Source organism: Morchella sextelata (genome assembly GCF_020137385.1).
Source record: "Morchella sextelata strain SCLS chromosome Unknown scls_26, whole genome shotgun sequence".
Classification (NCBI taxonomy): Eukaryota; Fungi; Ascomycota; class Pezizomycetes; order Pezizales; family Morchellaceae; genus Morchella; species Morchella sextelata.
Window position 1 is genome coordinate 514,019 of NW_025408641.1, and position 22,995 is coordinate 537,013.

Genomic DNA, 22,995 nt, shown 5'->3' on the forward strand with positions numbered 1-22,995 from the left:
CCTATCTAAAGTATTCGGAAATATCAAAGACGCAACCACTGTATGTAGCTGTATCCAGCCTGTACCGGAGAGTAGGTACTTGTATGTATCATGTACTGTCCGCCGACAAGCATCACACAGCCGGTAAATCTAGATTACAACAACGGCGAGCCCTTCCTTTTTCCTGGACAGTGGAACGCCTTGGAACCTGAAGATTGGGAATGTGTGTGGTGTGTGGTGTGGTATGGGTGGGTGGGTGGGTGGCACTGGGTGTGTGTGTGTGGTGGGCGGGTGTGGTGGTTGCTGTGGTGGTTGCTGTGGTTGTTGTAACTGCCACCGCCACACCCACCCCGTAACCACAGCATCACTCACTCGCCCACTCACTGCTACTTCCCTCACCCACTCACTCGCCCACTCACTGCTACTTCCCTCACCCACTCACTCGCCCCCACCCCCAACCACACTCTCTCTCCCCCCGCTAACCCACCGCGGCCACCAAGCTTTCCTTAGCCGGCACCGCTAGTCCACGTCCGCGCGACTGCAGAGCACGCGCCACGTGTTCCTGCTCACGATGTCAGTTTTCTCTTCTCTCCCATCCATGATCCACCATCCTCTACGGGCCGGCCCTGAGATAGATCAATCATAGAACCCCCAACGATTCCCCAGTGCATCTGGAAAGGGGCAACGTTATTGCTGCACAATTGGGTGGGGGGCTGGCTATGTAGCTAGCTAGCTGGTCCGGACATGAATTCTCGGGCCGATCATGCGATACTCTCATCGCAACCAGGCTCGGGATCAAATGTATCAGGCAGGCAGAGGCAGGTACCTACCTACATGTGGAGTGCTGGCTGCAGTGTCTGTCTGGGAAATCCCCCCCCAGAGTGCTACAGGTTACATGTTACATAAATACATGGCGGTGGGTTACTCTGCTCTTCACAGGTACAGTGGCGGACAGCCAAAATCAACCGTTTTGCTCTTTTCGGTTTTGATTAGTAATCGCGCTCGGCACATGGGTTAGGGTAGTTGTTATTGAGGGTTCGGTTGGGCGGTTGCTGAGGGTTAGGGGGGGGGGAGCATTGCAGGCTGGGTTGGGAAGTCGCGACCAACTGGAGTGGGCTGCAAATCATTGTTGGTTGACCCGGGCAACTGATCTGAGTTCCAAATCATTGCTGGTTGCCCCTATAAACCCGGGTGGTTTGCAATTGAATGCGAGTTCACATAGCAACCGCATCAACCATCATGTCCACCTCCAAAGCTCCTTATGGCTACACAGCAACGGGTAGAATTAGAAAGAGGCCAGTCAAAGGGGCACCCCCAGCCATCCAAACAGTTGATCCACTACTAGGACAAAGGCCAGAGAAGTTTTCTAGTTGTCCTGTTCCTACCTGCAATAAAGATTTTCAACACCGGAAAGACCCTCACAAAGCGGTTTGGCAACACCTCCACCATCATGCAACCAGTTATGTAGGGGATCCGGCCCACAAAGCAGCGCATTCAGACCTCAAAGAAGAGAGGAATCTAGGTATTCAAGGTTGGTAAGATTTAATTCTGAATATATTTAATATTTGCTAATTAATTGAAGATAAGAAAACCCGTGAAAGACAGAATTCAGCTAGATGGAGGGCAAAAAATGTTAGGAAAGCTAAGCGGTCATCGGCTATGGGGACAGCAAAACGCAAATTTGAGATACAATTGAGAAGAGCCGGGGAATTTTCTGAGGAGGCTTTGAAGAAATTAGTTGAGGAGAAAATGATCGAATGGGATTCTAAAAATTAGTATTTAATTTCAATCCGGTAGCATTACTATTGTTTAACCCAACTGGGGATTATTATTGTTTGATTTAACCGGGTCATGCTGTTGTTAACAAAACCGGGCGGAATAATTTTTTAAAATACATACAATACTAAATACTAAATATCTTCCGCCATAAAATAAATCCGTCTATGTGATTTATATTTTTTAGTATAATCCACAAACTCAGGCGTTCCAAACTGAACACCGGCTCGGTAAGCTTGTATCTGTCTCATACATTTATGGTAAAAGGCATGAATAGTAGAATCCGGCACCGATGCTAGAGCTAGTGGTATAGTTTTCCGTAACGATTCAAGATTATACTCGCAATTGTCCCTTGCATATCTTTTTGAACTCCCCCAATAATACTCGATCCAATTGAGTTCACAATGAAATTTTGGAAAGAACTCTACTAAGTGTCCGCGTTTTCGTGTTTCCTCTACCAACATCCCCGCTTGTTGTTGAAAATCGGTTTCTAGTGACAGTACTCTTCTCGCACAACAACCTAATAAATTTAATTAGCTTTGAGTAATTGATGTGAATTAATTTTACATACCATCTGTACTACATTTGGGAGGCATCGATTTGCACTTCAAGCAATCTCTCGATACACTGGCATATGATTCACACCGTGCACATTTGCGTTTTGCGATACAAATATTGCAGTTTCGTCTTCTTTCACACTCATCACACTTTCGTCTTTTATTGCATGGTCCACTGCAAACTTTCTTTTCCCGACAGGGTCCACATTTTGTTCCTTTCAAACATATTTTGCAACATTTGGCTGATATACAATCTGCACAAAGTTTTTTGGGGCATTCCAATCTCATGCCCTCCGGTGGCCATAACCCTCGTTCTGAAAGTATTTTTTGAATACCTTTTTGGACGCGAATCGGATTGGAATTATTATCAACCTGTATAGCTGAATCCCGAGTTGGTGGTGTTGTAGTTCCATATTTATATTCCCACATAACTTGAATTTGAGTTGGGTCGCCATTTATGTATCCATTACGGAGGAATGACTGTACTCCGCCAGGGTTGAGATTCATATTCTGAACCCGTAGGGCATCGTCTGCAAATGCACCATGATTTGCTGAATTATCGAAAAGAAAAAGAAATCGATAACCGGGGTAAACTGCTTCCGCAATTGGGATTGCAATTTCTGTCAAATGATTGACAAGATCCTTCCCTTCCCAATGGCCCTCCTCTTTCCCGTACTCAAATAGAATACTAGCAAATTCTGGTAGTCCAAGCTGTTCCTTCTCTTCCTGTTTCAAAGATATTGTTGACAACCGACGGTTTGGGAGTAGAAAATCAGAAACCATTATTCCTTGACCTTTTCCTTTAGGACGAATAAATTGCCGGTCTTTATAAAGCCATCCTTGTCGCCTGCTATCGTGTGATTGAAATATAGACTCATCGTGTGTAATAATGATTATGGGCCGGAAATTATTATCCTCGCTGCCAACAACATAGTTCTCTGGATAGGTTTTATCTTTCATTGACCCGTCGTCATTGAATTCAACCACATAGGGCCATAGTTCCTCCAAGCGGTTGACAAAATTGTTGCGGTACTCAATGACATCCTCTCTCTCATGTCCATCAAAATAGACACCCTTCTTTATATCCCGCCAATTGAATCCAAGCTGTTTCAACCATCTCCGTGCGGTACGTGCCACTATTCCCCTTTGTCCTTGTGTTTGCTCTTTGTTCTCATCGTCAATAATACTCATTTTGTCAAATATAGTCTCAAGATTTGCTATATCTTTTTGAAGATTCTCGTTCGAATTTTGTTGATCCGACTGAGAATTTGCAGTAACAGCCTGAGCTGTGTTTATATATTGGCAAACCATGACAGCTAGTTTACGTGAGGTGATACCTATTCACAGTTAGAATAAATCTGATAATTAAATTCTGTTTTACTTACCATCTTTCAAACTCATTGCATATTGTCTAATTGCAAGCTGCAGTCCTTCATCATTTAACAATGATTCTAACACGTGATGTTTATTCCCACCAATTTTAGCTTGCGGGATCGCTCCATCTTGAATCCAAGAATTTTCCCATTTGATAATATTTCTGGCCGTAAATTCACCGCGTCCAAAACAGTGTGCTACATTCAAAGCGACGGTCCTTCTCGTCAAATCTGGAGTTTTTTTTTGTGCAAGCAAAAAAGCATGAACCATTTCATATCTTTTTAATAAATGACCCCGTAGCCCTTCGGTACCGAATTTGGCTTTTTGATCGGTCTTTCGGCGGAGTAAAGTTTGTAAATTTTGAAGACCAATAGCCCGTTCGCCAATTCTTTTCTGTTTCAAGCTTTGACGATCAGAGACATCGGAGCCTGAGGAAAGATTCCTTATACTGTTGTCGCCAACTCGAACCATCGATTTACTGTGTTGAATTTCTGATTGCAAAGTACTAGTAGTACTATATTCGACCGGTAGTGCAATTTTTAATTCTTGTTGCCTCTTCCAAATTGCGACAATATTGTATGTTGATTTTGCCGCTGCTTCCAAACTTTCGAGATTTTTTTTTGCTTGGTATTCAGCAGATCTGGATCCGGCCCGATACGCGCCTCTGAGTTCAGAACCAGCTCCCTCTATCCATGCTATCTTCCCTCCGAGTCCCGAATCCGGACTTTTCTTATCATACTCATATTCCATAATGTCGGGTAAATCTAAACTTGAACGGGCGCCTGGGTTTTCCGATTCCTATTTATTTTATCAGTTAAATTGCATTTCCCATTGATTCTATGCCTAGATAATACCATCGTGTCCAGCATATTATTTTCTTCCGGATACCATTCCATTGCTTCCGGAAATTCCGAATCATTATCACTATCCTCAACCGAGTCGGAATCGTAAGTCTCAAAGGTTGAAGAATCGTCAAATAACAATTCTGAATTTTGCAAGGTTTTAGCCTCATATTTTAGGTTTTGTTTTGCTTCTCTAGCTTTCAATAACTGTTGCTTTCGTTTTGCTGAAACCATATTTGGCAAACAGGTTCAAGTTGTTATTTGTCGTGCAAGTGAATTGACTCAAATGCTGCTAGTGCTATCGCCTACTTCTAAACCGGAATACAAAGAATATTTCTATTTTTCTTTTATAAGAGAGCAAACGCATCCTTTAAAAAAATTTTCCGGGAAGCTGTATTAGGCATGCGAGTATGACACAGACGCGTAATTAAAGTATAGCAAACGGATTCCTACCCCTGTAATCATGAAATATCACTCGATTTTGTCACTTTTTAGAATATTTTGGGTTTTTTCTCTACCGGGAATAACACAAAATACTAACACTTAGGGAGCTTTTAGTAACACCAAACTTGATTTATTTTTTATAGCCCTCAGTATATTTTATAAGAACCTTTATTACTATCATTATACAAAACTATTAATAGTTTAGATCAAAGTGGCATAGTTGCAGGTCGGTAGCAATTTTGCTTGTAATAGTTGTTGTCGTGGTCGGGTTTGACTGTCCGCCACCGTACCGTGTCACATGAGCAGCTCTGGGGCACGAGTGATATTGTATGATCAATTCGAATTCAACCCAAATATTAACCCTCCACTCCCATTACACCACAACCAACCCAGAAAGAACCACCACTACAATTACAATTACTATACACCCCCCCAAAACCCACATATCCCCCCCACCCCTTCCCCTTTCCCCAAACCCATCACGCCCACAGTGCCCTCTCGCTCCTACAAAACTCCCTCATCACCACCGACATAAACGAGATCTCCCTCGAGTCCAACTCCAGCTCAAACACGCCCGCCCCCAGCATCCTCATGCCCACCTCCCTGCCCACCGCGCCAAAATACACCTCCTCCGGTATCGCCCCCTGCCGCAGCAGCAGCCCAATGATGCGCTTCCCCGCCTCATGGTAGACCTGCCCCGCGTGCAGCATCTTGGCGTTCTCCAGGCGGCGCTTGGCGTCGCGGAAGTATCTCCTGCGCACGTCTATCCACGGGGTTTTTTTTCATCAGCAACGGACTCAATTCGCAGGGAGAGGGGGGGGGGGGGGGATGGTTACTGTCGAAAGTCTCGTGGTGCCCCGCGCGCGCAAGGTTCTTGAGGATGCTGCTCTCCAGGTCGCGCGGGAACAGGTCCATTGCGTCAGCTCTGGGTGTCGGGGCACGGGCATTAGCAGGACGGCGCAGCGAGCGGGAGAGCTCGGCGTTGCTGGTGGCGACTTGGAAGTCGTGGGCGGCCTCGAGACTTGCTACGCGGGCGGCGAGAGCGGGGAAGGAGACTGCTTTTCGTCAGTTTGGTCTTGGGGAGGAGAGGGGAGGGGCGGGGCGGGGCTGAGGAGGGATGTACAGTCGCTGCTGCCCGTGGCGATGCCGACGGCTTCGGTGCCCGTCAGTTTGGTGCCGGAGTAGGTCCGTGTGCCGGCGGCGGCGTCGGGGGTGGCATGGAGGCGCTGGGCGGCGGTGGTGGTGCGGAGGAGCGTACGTGCTGCTTTGTAGGACATTGTGGGGGGGGGGGGGGGGGGTTGTTATATTAAGTAGAAGTAGAGTTTATAGAAAAATTAAAAACAAAAGACGGGTAGAAAATTGCGCCTTGAAGTATTGTGTGTAGTGTGGTTGTGGGTGAGAAGTGGAATGGAATGAAGAAAATTAAAGGTCTACAAGGAAGGAAACCTGGTCGAGTCGAGTCGAGCGCCCTAAGCCTTTATATGAACCACCGGCCCGTTATCGTGAACCCAGCTCTCCTGGAGATACTAAATATACGCCCTCCCCTTATCGATCGCGGCGCGCAGCTGAGGTCCACACCTCCCATCAATCCACTCCAGCTCTCCTCCACGCCGGGGAGCAGCCCACGGGACCAGAGTAAGACGTGCTAGCTACGTAAGGGGTCGACCAGAGCGAGTCGCTTCTCAGCCTCATAGGCAGGATCGTGAGCGCGGTCGGTGGGTGCGCTTCGACATTCTACATACTCTATTCCCCCAGCCCAACACAGCTCTCGCTGTTGTTGGGGGTTGAATTATTAATATTTCCCTCGTCGGCTAGAAACGGGAGTGCTCCTATCTTATCCAGCTTTCCTCCCTCCCACCCTCCCTCCTCCTATCGGGATTCACGGTGCTGGTACGTGGCAGGGAGGGAGGGAGGGCAGTTATCTGATTATGGGGCCAGACAGGCAGGCATTGAGCTGTTGATTGTTGATTGTTGATTGTTGATAGCAGGGTAGGGGCACGGCTGGCTGAAGCCTGAGTGGAGGTGTGTTGGATCTTGGAGATAAGTAACTACATGTAAGACTGCGGTTGCGGTAAGGTTGGTTCCGTGAGCCTCTGATTAGCCGCCGCGGCTCTGCTCGCTCTGGGAGTACTCTACCACGATCTACCCTCTCTACTCTACCCACTGCGTCAGATCCTCTACATTCCTCAGGGACAGAGATATCGAATTCGCTTAGCTACTGTACTCTACCTACTACTAGGTACCTACAGCTCACAGCCCAAACCTCGCGTGTCTCATACTCCCGCACCCCACAGGCCAGACACCCGAGTCGAAAGCATCTGTCTATCGGAGGTATGCCGTCACCGCTCCCCATCCCATCCATCCCCTCCACCTGTGTATGTACGTGTGTTACCTACCTACCCACCACCCGTGGGCCATAACGCCATCCATCCCCGTATCTGCGAAACCGAACGCTCAACCCGGTTCCTGAGCTGAGCTGGAGCCAAATGCTGTTAAATGGCCCATGATGCCAAGGCGTATTTCCATCACCAGGTCCGGCCATGGTTTTGAGTGGGTTACACTGGTACTACTAGGGTTGGCTCGGAGAATTAATTGGTTTGTCCTACATACCAGGCCTAGAGGGAGGGGTCTGTCTTTTGGTGATCTGCACGTCCGCTACAACCACCACGGCCTAGACAAGACAAGACAAAACAAGACCGGGCCCTACGCCCCCAATGTAAAACTGGCTTCGAAGGTTAGTATCCTTGTCCTTGTCTGATACACGATATAAGCTTTCACCCCTTGCGCAATTGCACTGTCTCGGAGCTACTACTCCCGCTGTGGCGTAATGGTAGCGAGTGATACTACATGACGCACTACTAATCCGGGCCGGCGCAGCGTGTGTACGAGCAATTGGGCGGTCCGGAACTCTACATGTACTCAACCTGGCCGGCTCCATGCGGTAAGGGTTGGTTTCAGACCCCCCCCCCCCCCCCCACAACTAAGATCAGGAAATCATCTGAGCTTGGCATGTTATCGGATTTGGGATTGATCATCTCTCCTTACGCTCGGTGGCTGTGAATATATGGGGTGCTGTTTGCAGGAAGATGACTTGTACTTATGGGAACCGGTAATCCCGTCATGTCTGGCAGCGAGACTGGGTAGAAAGTACTAGTATGTACTTACTACTTCTACATGGAGAATTTCAGGCGGAAAGATCATATCTTTTTGTACAGCTAGGCCCCTATTTCGGGGGAGAACATAACTGGGGTAGCTATCTGAGCTATACTATCTATGGGAGGAAAAGATGTCGGTGTTGGTGTGTCGGTGTTGGTGTACCTTGGACATACGACGAAGTACACGAAACTGTGGGGATCGATGTACCGATTGATGTGGCAGCTGCATGTACATCTTGTATCTAGTTGTCAGGGCTTTGTGGGTGCATGTAACTGCCCCCCCCCCCCCCCCCGCGTGAGGTGTTTCTGACGCCTTTTCAATTGCTCCAGCAGTGTTGGTCCCACGAGCCTTTTGGAGGTATCCTCGGCGTATGTACTCTACGCAAGAATCAGAAACGGGCTCCAGGCTTTACAGTTTGGTCAGCAGATACTAATCCTACGGCCATACATGTACGAGTAAACAAGACAAAAACAAATACATGCATCATTCCAGAGTCCTTAGCTAGGAATCTTCTGCAGTGCGTTTTTCACCAAACCAGAAGTAACCCCGGGAAGCCGTCATTATAGCCCAGACCAGGAAGGTTAGCTGTCAAGTTAGTCCCCTCCCTCGCCCAGACTTCACGCCCAGCATCATTTCCAGCCCCAAACACCACGGGAAAAGTGGTGCAGCAGTTCTCTGCGCCACTTTAGTACCTGCCGGACACTGCATGGTTATGTCTGGTCTTGTTGTAGAAGGTCCATGGGGGTGGGGGTGAGGGAGGGGGGAGTAGTAGATATCGCCTTGACGATCAATGCAGTAGATACTAGTTTTATTCTATTTTTATACTATGAATGAAGAGGAGCGGCCGTAATTAATACCTTGGCCCTTTTCGTAGAGCTGCGCTTCTCGACTCGTGTCCTGACTGCTAGCTGGCTATCTCCTTTGTCGGATTGTGCACATTACTGACGGTGATGTAGCCTTGTCCTCGAGGTCTATTAGGTTCAATTGTACATATACTATCACCGCGGCACTGTACTAGCCTAAGGTTATTCCATGGGCTTGCTTGGACTACTAGACCGGTCTCTGGGGGTCTGGGACTACTTGTAGCTACCGCAAGTATCCTTTGGGGAAAGCCGTGCTCAGTTGATTAGATCTTGGTATGCAGGTCTTATAATCCTTATTTAGTCCCCCGTTCGGCTTAGTAGGAGGCCGGCAGTTGCACTTCATGACAGAATTCTCCGACCAGTAGAGAGTGGGAAGATCCTGTCATAGCCGGGGATATGGCGTATCTGCCACACTAGAGATGGGCATGAGACTTAGTACTTGTAGTCTCGAGAGTAAGCCTCGGGACCTTTGGCAAAATGAAAACAAGACGAGCCAGGGCCAGGTCTGCAGATCTCGAGACCTTTTTGACTTCCCCCCACCCCCACCTAAACATTCTCAAAAAGAAAATTGTAGCTGGTTCCGGTTCACTCCTAGGTTTAATACTTTAAAATCCGAAAGAAAATAAAAATTTGGGGTAAAAAAGGGTTTGAAATAAGGCTCTACCAGGGATTCGAACCCCGCAACTCGCTGTCGTACTAAGACTTTGACGGGTCTCGAGTTTTTCAAGACACTTTAAGGATAAGACGAGACGAGGCTTTCCCAAGTCTTGTTTCGTCTACTCGTGACCATCATTATTCCACGCCATGGACGCCTTTTACAGAGCTCCCGGCACCTTCTGCAGCTCTGGAGATCTGAAGCTTAAGCACATTGAGAATCGCCTTGGATGGGAAGCACCAAACGCCAGGTTGCGGGACTGCGTCCGGAGACATGACATGCACATACCCCTCACCTACACTAGCAGTAGCAGTCCGGCTCACATATCCAAACCGCACCTTGGTTGTGTTCTTTGTCCCACCTACACACAGGCGGTGATATCTCGATCTCGGGGCTAGGTTCAAGTTTCGTTTGTGGGTTGGGTCACAGCATATCACTCACCCTTATCATGAGTCGTTATCCTAGTCGTATATGTCCGACTAAGCGGAAATTCGATGCTTTATGATGTACAGCAAGGGAGAAAGGATCTTTATGGCTATATATAGGCGGGGTGTTGCACTTGGGGTGTTTTGGTTATGGCATGTCTGTGTTGGACTATGGTTTACTGGAGGTTCTTGGGAGTAAAGAGGAATACTGGCTTTGTATCAACGGGCATAAAACATAATGCCAAAGGTATCACTGCAGTCATGCGTAGCAGAGGAAGCAAGATAGGACATCAATGGATCTATGGACATAAAATACCAATGTTGTTACTGCGTACCATGCACATATATCATTTTCACAGCGCATCCTTCAAGGAAATAGAGAAGAAGAAGAAGCTGGCTTGGGCAAACAGTCAATTCCTTTATACACTAATTCAGTCCCCAACTAAACCACCATTCAGTCCCTCCACCTCACCATGCCATGCTCCTCCCACGTCATCCTCTCTACCACATCCCTCACCTTCTGCTCCACGCCCTCCCTCCCCCCTCTCCTCTCCACGAAATGCCTCACCACATCCTCCCTCACCCACGTATTCTGTCCCACCACCAGCCTCCTGATCTCCGCCTCCGTCGGGAGCCCAACCACCCCCTCATGCGGATACCTCTCATAATCCGCGACCCCCGGATCCCTCAACAGCGCCAACCTCTGCTCCCCCGGCGCCGGGTTCACAAACGCCTTCACCTGCTCCTCGCCGAGCTCCTCCAGCGTCGGCGGCGTCCACTTCGGTGGGCCCTCCTTCGGTGGGCCCTCCTTCTTCTCCAGCACATGCTCAACCCCCTCCACAAAGTCCGGATGCCTCATGAAGTGCGATGCCACCGCATACTCGCGCTGGAACGCCTCGGCGATAGTCCACTCGTAGCCCGTGCCGAGGCGCATCAGCTGCAGCGTGACGCGCAGCGACGTCGGCGAGCGCTGCAGCAGCGTGTCGAGCGTCTGCTCGGCCCAGGGCGTGTTGTGGGCGCGCAGCGCGGCGATGATCTCCTCCATGGTGTTGTGCGCGAAGCAGGCGTCGATGGATTTGCGCATCTCGCCGCCGAGCTGGATGGGCTCGTCGGGGAGGCCCGTGCTGAACTCGTTGATGGTGCTGTCGATGATGCTCCATTTCTCGCGCGAGGTGGCGAGGTCGTCGAATGTGAGCTCGGCGAGACGGGCCTCGAGGTCGGGGAGACTGGAGGAGTGGATGTAGTGGGTTGCGATGCCGGCGTAGCTGCGGTTCGTCAGTCACTTCCACCACTGCTGGCACCATGTATAGACATATATCAAAAAAAGAAGAGAGGACTCACAGAGCCTGCACGCCCTTCAACTGCTCACTCGTCAGTGCGAGATACGTGCCGACCTGCCCCTCCAACCTGGGCAGGAAGAAGCTCGCCCCGACATCCGGGAAGAACCCAATCTTAGTCTCGGGCATCGCAAACCGGGTGTTCTCGGTCGCAATACGGAACGGCGCATGGACACTAAGCCCGACACCGCCGCCCATGGTGATGCCGTCCATGAAGGCCACATACGGCTTCGTGTAGGTCGCAATCAGATGGTCGAGCTGGTACTCGAGGCCAAAGTACGCGATCGACTGTGCGATGCCCTCCTCGCCCGTCATGTTAAGGGCCGCGAGGACACCGACGTCGCCGCCGGCGCAGAGGGCACGTCCGCCATGGCCCTTGAGGATGATGATGTTTGCGAGTTGGGATTTTTCCCATTCCTATGGTGGGGGCGCTGGGGGGTTAGAGATGTGGTGCAACTACTAGTGCCACGGCCACGGCCATGACGATGGCGATGGGGGAGAAGACGTACTTGCAGGCGCGGCACGATTTTCTCGGCCATGGACTTGTTGAGCGCATTGAGTTTCGAGGGGCGGTTCAGCTCGATTGTGCGGACGCCGAAGATGGAGTTGAAGAGGACGTCGTCGGCGGGGTTCTCTTCAGGGAGCACCTTTTTTGCCTCGGCTGTCGTCGTGGACATTGACATCTGGAGGGAGATCAATCAGTCAATTAATCAGTCTCTGTAGATAGTATGAGAGTGGAGGGACTCTGGTACCTTTGTGAATGCGGGATTGAGGATCTTTGAGCGCAGAGGCATTGTGTGTGCTAGTGACAGTGACGGCCTCGACAGCAGTCGAGCACAGCTTGTGCGGAACAGCATCGAGGAGAGAAGGGAGGAAGGAGAGATGTGTGTGGGGGGGGCGAGGGGGAGGGCGAGGGGGAGGGGGAGGGGGAGGGGGAGGGCGAGGGCGAGGTTGCTCGGTATGCGGCGGGTATGCTCGAGATGTCTGCAGACGTTGTGGTTGGTGCGCGGCGGTGGTGAAAGGCAAACTTTGGCGGGGGCCGAGGCTGCGTGCGACTAGCGAGCGAATGTCGGATCTAACTGCATACTAATCGAGAACTGGCATTTCGATCATTCACCCTGCAATGCGGTGTTTCATAACTGACTGATGCACGTATAAAAAAACACTGGGGGGAATTGGCATTAATTATTTATTTTGCACATGTACTACACTAATCAAAATACTGGTTATTGCCGGGAGTGAACTGCAGTAGTCTAGTGATGTCAATTGGTTTTTCTATACTGTATTCTACACGAGTATTCAGAACTCCTCCTCTACTCCTCGCTGTGCTCCTCCTGGAAGTGCACAAGGGCCTCCTTCTCGATGACAATCCTGCCCATTTCCAACTACAATCACCACCATTAGCACTCCCAAACCCACAAAACCAAAGAACCAACAAACTCACCAGATCCTTCACATCCACCTCCCCCACCGTCAGCACCCTCCCCTCCGCGCCCAAGTCCGCCATCGCCTTCTTAAGATTATGCCTCTCAAACCTAGTAATCAGCAAACTCCTCCCGCCCTCATTCCCCCACCCATGCGCCCTCAGCACACCCAGCGCCAGCCCCTTATCCGCCTCCGCCATCTCCAGCTCCCCCTCCACCACGACCAACTGGCCCCTCCTGTAGCGATAGCTCAGCGCGTTCCTCCACGCCATATCATACATCTTCCTCGGCAGCTTCGTCGCAAAGTCTCTCGGGCGGGGCCCATGCGAGACAGCACCACCGCGCAGCATCGGCGACGACTTGTCACCGAGACGGGCGCGGCCCGTCCCCTTCTGCGGGCGCAGCTTGTGGCCGGACCCGTGGATCTCGCGGCGCGTCTTTGTGGAGGCGAGGCCAAAGCGGTGGCAGTCGCCCTCGAAGATGACGGCGCGGTGGAGGATGTCGCGGCGCAGCGGGGCGTGCAGGAAGGTGCTGGGGAAGGCCTCGAAGTGCGAGGGCTCCAGCGAGGGGAACTTGTGGATTGTGGCGAGGACGGTGGGTGCTGGTGGGGTGTTAGTGGGGGGTTGGGGCCATGACGGGTACGGGGACGGGGGTGGGAGAGACCTTTTCTATAGGCGAAGGAGGGCGGCGGGGGAGGGTCCATGGGGAGGACTTTGACGGAGGGGGAGGAGGAGGCCTCGGTGGCCATTGGGCGGGTCTGGAGGGCCTGCATGTGCGTCTCGTGAGAATCTCCCCATGAAGCCTCTCAATCAAGTGGGGTAAAGGAAAGAAAAACCTTCAAGACATCCATTGCCCCGCGGCCACCGAGAAGGCCTCGGCCAGTGCTGATTGATCTCATAGCCATTATCCGTCCGGTGATTATCGCTGCAACAAACTCGACAGTTGCGTGTAATTGGGGGGGGGGGGGGGGTGTTGTGGTTGATATCTCGAGATCTGGAGATCGCCAGCCAGCTTCCCGAGGGTTAGGGTGGGGTGGTGCGTTGAAACTTTTCTCGAACCTCACAACCGCAGACCCAATTAACCCACCCCGCCAAACAACCCTCCGCCTCCCCTCCGCCTCCCCCACACTCTCCTCTCCTCCCCTCCCAACCCTCAACTCCCCCCCCCCCCCCCCCAAATGTCCACCAGCACCCGGCTGTCCGCCCTCCCCCGCCTCGGCCTGCGGGGGCTCCGCACCAAGGCCCGCGCCGCACCAGCAGCAGTACCACTGGCAACGCCCGAAGTCGAGGCCCACGCCAGGAAGATGCGCACGATCGAGAGCATGCCCTTCCAGACGTACCAGCACGCGCTCGACGTGATCCGCAAGGACCGCGAGGAGAAGCTCGTCCTGATCAAGGACGAGCACGAGAAAATCGCAAAGATGATCAAGTACAAGAACCTCACGCCCACCAGCAGGGTCGTCAAGAGCATGACCAGATACCTGGAGGACCTCAAGATCAAGGCCGACATCAACAACCCCAGGGTCAAGTACAACTTTGACACGGGCGTCAGTAAGTTCAATTCCTCTACCACTGCCCACTACTACTACTATTCTACTATTCTACTACTGCTGCTACTACGGGGGGGGGGGGGGGGGGGGGCAATTGCTAATGATGGCGTGCGGTATGTGACAGTCGGCATGAACAAGCCCGTCTACCGCTTCCTGCTCGAGAAGAAATGGCGCTCCATGCGCAGACCCGTGCTCATGCAGCGCCTCACGCAGATGAGCGTCATCCCCGACGTGCTCCCCAATGTCGACCCCCGCGTCGACGTCCAGGTGCGCTTCGTGGGGCGGGACACCGCCCCGGGAGTGTTTGTGGGGTCAAAGAACTCGGAGCGCCCGCCAACGCTCAAGATCATCCCCTTCCGCCAGGGCGAGAAACTGTGCACCATTGCCGTTGTGGATCCTGGTATGCCATACCCATACCCATACACATATCCGCCCTTCTCGGTGATCAGTCAGTCCTAATTGGTGGTTGTGATTCACAGATGTCCCCGACCTTGAAAAAGACGGTTTCCGCTACCGCTGCCACTGGATCGTGTATGTCCCCCCCCCCTCTCCCCTGCCCCCCAAACCCCCGCTAACACCCCCCTTCTCCACAGCTCCAACATCCCCATCTCCCCCATGCAAACGCAAGCCATCGGCACCGGCGCCAAACCCTCCGACACCCTGCTCCCCTACCTCCCCCCGCACGTGCAAAAAGGCAGCCCCTACCACCGCTACGCCCTCTTCGTGTTCGAGCAGCCCGGCAACAAGCGCCTCGACCCCGCGCTCCTCGCCGGCAAGATCGACCGCGAGACCTTCAACCTGCGCTCGTTCCAGGAGAAGCACGAGCTCAAGACCGTGGGCGCGCACATGTGGCGTGGCCGCTGGGACGAGGACACCAAGGAGGTGATGCAGAGGAACGGGCTGCCGGGATGGGATGTCATGTTTACGAGGGTGAAGGATACGTAGTTTATATGTGTGTGTGGATATAGTGAGTAAAAATAGCATCTTTTTTTTCCCTTCTTTTTTTCTTCTTTCAAGGGTGTGTGTATATAGTTGGTATTTTTTGTAGAGGAATTGGGGAGGGGCTTCATTTTGAGTCGTTATCTCATTTATTGTTTGGGCTAGGCTGGGCTGGGCTGGTCTAATGGGGGGTTGGGAGTAGCTTCTGGCTGGTGCAACTGGTACAGATAGAGATAGACTTTCTGTGGGTGAACGGCGGCATGTTGGTGTGGTATGGACTTTGATGTCTTCATACATGTAAAAAAAAAATGGGGACTCTATAGAATTCCGGCCCGGTCGATCAACCTTTAAGATTGATGCTTTAGACATTGGGTTTTTCCAACACTCAAGCTGCAACACCAATTAATTTGCAACGGCACTGCGACGGTAAATTTGAACCTGCCAGCCGGCATTCAATTTAGATGACACAGGCCAGCCCGCCAGAGACAATTCACTCTAAGATTGGTAGTTGCATAATTTTGAGAATCCAATCTTTCAGACCCCGTGTAATCTTGGTAGATCTCAGGATAAAAGCTTCACCAAATTCCACGGCACCGCGAATTCGAAATATTAAACACCAAACGAGGGCAGGGTAACCCAAGAAAGTGATTACCCTAGCATCCAGGTTGACATTGTGACAAGCCAATGATCGATATTCCATCTTTCGACAACAGGCTAATAGAACCCAGTGAATGTGGTCGTGGGGACGTCAAGTCTTACGATTTCGTGGTTCCATTTTGGTTACTGATCATTATAGATGCCCAATCCGGAGGGTCTCCGTTATAAACCAAGACCTCCGACACCTCGATTCCGTGGCCCCGTGGCTGGCGAGTGATCATCTATGATGCAAATCCTTCTACCTCCATAAACAAAAGCCGCAAACCCTTGGCTTTTCCTAATCGAATATGTAACCGCAGCTGACCCAGGTATGTTTTTCGGTAGCTGTTTTGCTTCGTGGAAAACGCTATTAGAGAGCTGCAGCCACAATCCGGTCTAGTGAAGGTCTAGATGGGTGGTGGATACGCGTCTACGGCAATAGAAAGTGGAGCTAGTAGAGCACACTCACCGAGACTCTCAGTGAATCATCGTCTCCGATAACCATTCTCAAAAAGCGCCCTACGATACTAGGATAAAAGACTGACTATCCAACCCATGTTTTCTTTTTCTTTCTTTTCCGTGTGAGATATGCCTTGCAAATTTTCTACTGTACTAGCGACTTTGAGTATCCCGTTGTCTGCCGTAACTGTCGCGGTGTACCTGATCACCGTATGCACTCGCGCAATTATTATGCCGATAATTGTCCCAATCGGGTTAGCCTCGGATAATCCACCGGCTACCCCACGACGCTTCACAACGACCGCATAACCGAGCAGTTAGACTCAACGAAATGATTTCCAAACCAGTTTCCGTATCTGTTTTCCGTTGACTTCATAGCCGTTTTATTTTGCTTGTTTTTCTGGGATGTATTTTTCATGGAGGTTGTTTTGCCTGAAGAACCAATTCCATGGCATGATACTTAGTTGACCCCTCTCGCTCCCACACGATTCGTAACGTTTCCCCTCCGTAAAGACATCAGGAATCTGCTCATCTTATTTGCAAATATCTATTGGATCGGTTTCGTTATTTGAAGGACAGACCAATCAACCAAAGTAGCCAACTAAAACATCGATTTTAAACAATCAAGATGTCCAGTAAGTTCAGCCTTATTTGACGTCATATCATTGGCCCCCCCAGACACCTCCACAAGGTAAAGCTAACTGGTGGGTCGATAGACAAGCATTTCATCAATGACGCAGCAGACCTAGTCGCATCAGCGCTTCGATCAGTGCCCGTCACAAACCCAGCGCTCAAGCTAGATGAGGAAAACAAAATCGTTTACTCGAGGCACAACGCCGCTGACACCGTCGCGATTGTCTCCGGCGGAGGTGCTGGTCATGAACCCAGTTTTGTCAGGTATCAACCTCACATGCTCATTTCCAGGCCATATCAGAATGCCCATGAGTTATAGCTGCGGATGAGATGTCCGAGAAGCGCTTGCTGACACTTGGGATGAAACCTCATAGCTTTGTAGGCAGCGGCATTCTCCGTGCTGCCGTCTCAGGATCGATTTTTGCCAGTCCAAGTGTCAGACAGATCTATAATGCCATCATCCACCGTGTGAACCCCAATAGTGGGGTGTGTATGATCGTTATGAACTACACCGGCGATGTGCTCCATTTTGGGCTGGCAAGCGAAAAGGCCAAGGCCGCTGGTCTAGATGTCGAGATGGTAGTAGTCGGCGACGACGTCGGTGTCGGGCGTGAAATAAACGGCAAAGTTGGGCGCAGAGGTATCGCTGGTACGGTGCTAGTCCACAAGGTCGCTGGGGCGCTAGCAGCCGCAAAGGGCAACTTGCAGGAAGTGACGGAGGTCGCAAGGTTGGTGAGTGCTAATTTGGTGAGTGTTGGGAGCTCGCTGGGACATGTGCACGTACCGGGCCATGGAACGGCAGAGAATGAGGCAGCGTTGAAGGAAACGGATGTAGAGGTAGGGATGGGGATTCATAATGAGCAGGGGTTCAAGAGGATTCCAATCCCGCCGCTCGGTGAACTAGTGAGTCTGCTGTTGAAACAATTATTAGATTCGAGCGATAAAGACCGCGGATACCTAGAAGAAGTAGAGAAGAACGAGGGATGGGTCCTGTTGATCAATAATTTGGGGGGTGTCAGTCCCCTAGAGATGGGAGGTGTCACTACAGAAGTCGTCAAACAGCTTGGTGTGTATACCTAGAATTGCGTATTAGAAGGCTGGCTAATGTTTATAGACGCGACTTATGGTATTGAGCCAAAAAGAGTATTCAGTGGAACCTATATGACCAGCTTGAATGGGAATGGTTTCAGCATTAGTCTTCTGAGACTGGTTGATACCGGGCTTGGGAAAGGGAAGAGTATGCTAGAACTTCTGGACGCGCCATGCGAAACAATCGGATGGCCGATGATTGTCAAGCCTGAAACTTGGGATAACAAAGTCAAGGACGAGGTGGCCGAGAAGATTGCAGTTGATGAGAGAATACCATCTTCAAAATTGAAAAGTTCGTAAAATACAGTCCAGGATATGTGTTCAAGGTTGAACGCTAACTAGTGGGTAACCCAAATTAGTGGATACGGCTATCTTCTCGAAGATACTGACTGCAGGGTTGAAAAAACTCATTGAGGCTGAGCCAGAGATCACAAAGGCCGATGAAATCGTAGGTGATGGTGACTGTGGGCTCGCGCTTAAGTCAGGTGCAGAAGCGGTACTCAAGTTCATTGATTCCGGGAAGGTTGTCCCAGATGCAGTCATCACCGTCGCAAAGCTTGCAGAGATAGTGGAGGAGCATATGGATGGTACTTCAGGGGCCATTTACTCGTATGTCCACCCACCTATCCACATACCTTTACCTCCCTGCGTAGTGCTTACAAGAATAGAATCTTTCTCAACTCCCTTGCGAAAGCGCTCCGGAGGAGTGGGGAAGAGAGGGCAACACTCAAGACATGGGCAACTGCCGCAATGGCCGCTCTTGTATCTTTGAGGAGATACACCCCTGCACAGCCAGGCGATAGGACCTTGGTTGATGCACTACAGCCTTTCATTATTGCACTGGCGGAGGATAAAGGGTTGGTTGCTGCAGCAAAGGCTGCAAGAGAAGGCGCAGATAGTACAAAGGGGATGAGACCACGTCTGGGAAGAAGTGTCTATGTTAATGAGATTGGGGATACTCTGGATCCTGGTGCCGTGGGAATTGCAGTCTTGGTTGAGGGCTTCGCGCAGTCTAAGTAAAGAGTGGATGAGGAACAAAGTCTCGAGCTCTGGAGGCCGAGAGTCTATGTACACGTATGAGCTCCGAATAAGATTGAAATGTACTATGTAAACCATTAATACCCACTGCTTCTCCAAATATTTTGATACATGCATGTATCATTTTAAGCCATTAGTCGCGTTGTAGAATCCTAAGCGCACGAAAATCTTTACACTTACGTGGTAAGCCTACATATGTGAAGTGCATACAGACATTCAGAGCCATGTAATTTTGAAGAAAAGGATGTTGGTCAAGATATACATACATATTGCATCTTCTTTTTATGGAAGATTATAATATAATGTATCTATCTTCATGTACTTGTCGTTTACTTCATTTCTGCCCACAACGTCCCCTATATTTTTGTGAGCTCCTTGCTTAATTCCGAGCAATGGCAATATTGGCCTTTGTCAACAACAAGGAGAACCTGCAGAAGTAATGGCTTCATCCAACGTCTACAGCACCTCCATATAAACTTTAGGGCTTTGTTGTGCCTATAACTCTCACCCTGCGGTCAGCTAAGTCTCTTAGCTATATGTTTTTGACAAAGTGAGGACGTCCAATTAGGCAGCGGATTAAGACATCTACAAGATGAAATGAATTAAAACACTGTTGCCAGGCCAATCGCTGGTGAATTACGGGGTAGTTGTAGAAGTCGAGATGTAGAAATTGGTTCCTGCTCCTAAATACAGCTGCTGTCCTCTCAAGAACTCCCCGCAATATCGATGTTGATATATACATATATGAGGATGTAGCTCTTTATGTGGCGAGCGAGCTGAGCAGTGCATACATGTAATTTTTGGGGGATGGTGACTCTCCAAGGGACCCAGAGCGGCCTTCCTCAGTGAGTGTCACTGAGCTAGGTGGGTTGTAGTAGTCTCATACATATACCTATCCCCTGTAGCTACGAGCAGCTTACTTGCTCGCGGTTTGAGACTGGGGATGTAGTAGAACTACGCTACAAGTACATGTATTTCCCCCTCCCAGGTGTGCTAGGTCGATTAATCCCACGTACATACATACATGCATGCAATTATTAGAGATTAAATCCACTTGGCTCTAATCCTAGCTCAGTCTATCTACTCTACATACCCGACTTGCAATACGAAGAGTATCCCCCGGGATTCGCCCCAAGAAAAAGAAAAAGATCTGTAGATACCTAACTCTTGCGTGCTTAAGTAATTCCAGTTATTACTATTACTGGTTCGCTTGATCAATTAAAGGCTTGGCTGAGATTTCTCGCTAATCTCAAGCGATAATAGTTGATGGCTTATCTTATCTTGACGTTGCATGAAGCTATGCCAGAAGTAGTGATATAAGCGAACCATCCCAATCTATCTTGTCTTCACCTACCTACATGTAATCATCCTCAGTCATTACCACACCAAAGAAGTCGATATTTCATAATGTCGCAAGCACCACAAAATTTTAAACCAGCTCTTTTAGTTGTTGATGTGCAAGAAGATTTCTGCCCTCCAGTTTGTACTCCCACCTATTCCCGCTTCGCCCGCATTCTAATATGGCCGCAGAACGGATCTCTTGCAGTTCCGAACGGACGAAATATCGTGCCAACTGTGAACGAGCTTCTTTCACTCCCTTTCGCTATCAAAGTCGCTACAAGGGATTGGCATCCTCGTGACCACATATCTTTCGCTTCCAACCACGCGGGTCCAGACAACATCGCATACGTGTCCAAAACAACCATTATCCATCCTTTCGACCCATCGCGAACCTATGAGACCCTCCTATGGCCCCCTCACTGTATTCAAGACACACCAGGGGCACAGTTGCTTCCTGAGCTCCATGGAAACCTGATCGATATGATCATCGATAAGGGGAAGGATTCCAGGCTAGAGATGTATTCCTCGTTTACAGACCCGTTCCATGAAGCTCCATTCACATCTGAGTCTACGAGTGTGAGCACTTCGGAGCTACCACGTCTTCTACAAGAGAAGGGGATAACACATATGTATATTGTAGGACTAGCGCAAGATTATTGTGTTAGAGCCAGTGCAATAGATTCAGCGAGGTTTGGGTACACTACGTTTGTAGTGAAGGAGGGTACAATGGCGGTGGATCCTGTAGAAGGGTGGAAGGAGGCGGAGGGGTCTATGCTAGAGGCGGGGGTGCGGATTGTTGGGATGGAAGGGATGGAAGTGGCGTGGTTGAGGGAGATGCTACATACATGAGCAGAATGCACCTTGGGTATCACAGAGGAATTCAAAACTCTCAATATCTATTTTCCTCTTCCATTTCTTGGCTGTAGCACTTGTAGCAGTTTTAATGTGGCTATCAATCAAATAATTAGTGGTTGGTGTTCTAGTTAATATATAGAGAGAGGTAACAGGAGAGAGCGAAGTGCAAACATATTGAACTAGGGTTCTATATCAGAGGAGAGGATTAAATTTTACTGATTATCAGAGCTGGCGTTATCCTCAGATAGAGTGGTTAAAGTGGTTCTAAGTTCTAACGAGTTAGGGAAGAGATCCCAAGCCAGATTGGGCTGCAAAGTGATTTGTGTCGCGTTTAACCCGCATGGTTGCTCGAGGAGCGCGTTGTCGTGAATTGTGCTGAGTTTGAGGTTATGACAGGGGTCAATTCTATCACTAAAGCCGACCCCTGCGCGCGTTCAAGCCTATTACATTTTTCCATTTCCGGCCTTCCATTCCCAAGGCCTCAATGTCGCGCCCCTCACAGCACGCTTTGCACTACGACCGCTCTGCACATTCTCCTTCGGTTACCTCAAACTTAACCTCACCCCCCTCGATCTTTCCACACACAACGATCCTCACGAAATCATCCATCCATCAAACCACAACTGCACTTCCCATCCCATCTCCACACTACTTCGTAGTATCCTTCAACGCGCCAAGGGCTATTACCGAACCCATCAATTTTGGTGCGTTGTGCGAACGGTGACCCTTCGGTTCAGAGAAGGATAGAGGGTCAGGAGGACAACTGGGCGCCTATTCAACATCGTCGTGCCGTAACCGAACAACCTCACGGCTGAAGAAATCTAGATGTCTTCTTCAGCCATGGCTACTCCCCCCGGGTCATCTGTGGGGGTTCAGGGTGAAAACCAACCGAGGTCTATGCGATGTACGCGTCTACTTATGATGGATTTAAGAAGAACAGTCACAAACAAACGCTAACGCAAAAGTGATTTTCATTGATAGTGAAGGTAGCATACACATTCGATGATGAGAGCAAATCAAACTGCCTGGCACGATATCCTCATCCCATTAACAGTAGGGCCATACAAATTGATAAGGACCTCCTAGTGGGAGCGGTAGAGTTCAAGACATGCATTTTGAGCATGATCTCGTCAAGGTTGGAACCAGTAAATGCAAGTTTGAACGTTCTTTCTTGCTAATTTTAGAATTGTCTTTTCTTCTGGATAGTCCTGAACTGGTAGCCAATCTTAGTCAAGACTATTCTGTCTATGCTTATGATTACTCGGAACAAGGAATACCTCTGGTTGGCTGTGGGCTACTCTCATGGGCAATGACAGCTGTCAATAACCCAAATAATGGATCAGATAACCCCGCCCCTGCTCGGCATATCATTACTGGTCGTATATCATGCAATAACTTCGGATTCTTCAGTAATGACGAAGTAAAGGAAACATTAGAAGTAAAATTTAAACTCATGCCAGTACAGACATTTACACAGGCCCAATTTGTGCAGTCTGTACATACATACAATGCTCTTTCAAAAGTTATACCGGGAGGGTTTAATGCTTCAGCTTGGACAACTTACTTAAACCAACACCCTAACATCCTAGCTCCACCTACACACCCCTCATCGGCTTCTGAGCCG

At 49.9% G+C, this 22,995-nt stretch overlaps 9 protein-coding genes across 9 annotated transcripts; 5 read left to right on the forward strand and 4 right to left on the reverse strand.

Annotated features, from left to right (window-relative positions):
* Positions 1-1,218: 1,218 nt before the first annotated feature.
* H6S33_008404 (uncharacterized protein) lies at positions 1,219-1,755 on the forward strand (the record flags this gene model as incomplete). The annotated part of the gene is made up of 2 exons (XM_044839748.1): positions 1,219-1,510; positions 1,562-1,755. 2 exons carry the CDS (start codon positions 1,219-1,221, stop codon positions 1,753-1,755), a joined length of 486 nt encoding a protein of 161 aa, XP_044687949.1.
* Positions 1,756-2,596: 841 nt separating this feature from the next.
* On the reverse strand, positions 2,597-4,762 carry H6S33_008405 (uncharacterized protein; the record flags this gene model as incomplete). The annotated part of the gene is made up of 4 exons (XM_044839749.1): positions 2,597-2,626; positions 2,685-3,649; positions 3,698-4,484; positions 4,541-4,762. The coding sequence occupies 4 exons, from the start codon at positions 4,760-4,762 to the stop codon at positions 2,597-2,599; spliced, it is 2,004 nt and encodes a 667-aa protein (XP_044687950.1).
* Positions 4,763-5,451: 689 nt separating this feature from the next.
* H6S33_008406 (uncharacterized protein) lies at positions 5,452-6,249 on the reverse strand (the record flags this gene model as incomplete). The annotated part of the gene is made up of 3 exons (XM_044839750.1): positions 5,452-5,735; positions 5,809-6,027; positions 6,096-6,249. 3 exons carry the CDS (start codon positions 6,247-6,249, stop codon positions 5,452-5,454), a joined length of 657 nt encoding a protein of 218 aa, XP_044687951.1.
* A 1,229-nt stretch (positions 6,250-7,478) lies between these two features.
* Positions 7,479-8,817, forward strand: H6S33_008407 (uncharacterized protein; the record flags this gene model as incomplete). Its single annotated transcript, XM_044839751.1, has 8 exons — positions 7,479-7,522; positions 7,586-7,706; positions 7,850-7,887; positions 8,055-8,081; positions 8,161-8,181; positions 8,351-8,396; positions 8,458-8,496; positions 8,695-8,817. 8 exons carry the CDS (start codon positions 7,479-7,481, stop codon positions 8,815-8,817), a joined length of 459 nt encoding a protein of 152 aa, XP_044687952.1.
* A 1,708-nt stretch (positions 8,818-10,525) lies between these two features.
* Positions 10,526-12,265, reverse strand: H6S33_008408 (uncharacterized protein; the record flags this gene model as incomplete). Its single annotated transcript, XM_044839752.1, has 4 exons — positions 10,526-11,336; positions 11,413-11,825; positions 11,918-12,091; positions 12,161-12,265. 4 exons carry the CDS (start codon positions 12,263-12,265, stop codon positions 10,526-10,528), a joined length of 1,503 nt encoding a protein of 500 aa, XP_044687953.1.
* Positions 12,266-12,721: 456 nt separating this feature from the next.
* H6S33_008409 (uncharacterized protein) lies at positions 12,722-13,736 on the reverse strand (the record flags this gene model as incomplete). The annotated part of the gene is made up of 4 exons (XM_044839754.1): positions 12,722-12,793; positions 12,853-13,433; positions 13,496-13,598; positions 13,668-13,736. 4 exons carry the CDS (start codon positions 13,734-13,736, stop codon positions 12,722-12,724), a joined length of 825 nt encoding a protein of 274 aa, XP_044687954.1.
* A 273-nt stretch (positions 13,737-14,009) lies between these two features.
* Positions 14,010-15,326, forward strand: H6S33_008410 (uncharacterized protein; the record flags this gene model as incomplete). The annotated part of the gene is made up of 4 exons (XM_044839755.1): positions 14,010-14,382; positions 14,506-14,781; positions 14,861-14,912; positions 14,975-15,326. 4 exons carry the CDS (start codon positions 14,010-14,012, stop codon positions 15,324-15,326), a joined length of 1,053 nt encoding a protein of 350 aa, XP_044687955.1.
* A 1,717-nt stretch (positions 15,327-17,043) lies between these two features.
* On the forward strand, positions 17,044-19,157 carry H6S33_008411 (uncharacterized protein; the record flags this gene model as incomplete). The annotated part of the gene is made up of 6 exons (XM_044839756.1): positions 17,044-17,050; positions 17,132-17,360; positions 17,423-18,114; positions 18,163-18,429; positions 18,497-18,746; positions 18,806-19,157. 6 exons carry the CDS (start codon positions 17,044-17,046, stop codon positions 19,155-19,157), a joined length of 1,797 nt encoding a protein of 598 aa, XP_044687956.1.
* Positions 19,158-20,582: 1,425 nt separating this feature from the next.
* H6S33_008412 (uncharacterized protein) lies at positions 20,583-21,365 on the forward strand (the record flags this gene model as incomplete). Its single annotated transcript, XM_044839757.1, has 2 exons — positions 20,583-20,654; positions 20,706-21,365. The coding sequence occupies 2 exons, from the start codon at positions 20,583-20,585 to the stop codon at positions 21,363-21,365; spliced, it is 732 nt and encodes a 243-aa protein (XP_044687957.1).
* Positions 21,366-22,995: the final 1,630 nt, after the last annotated feature.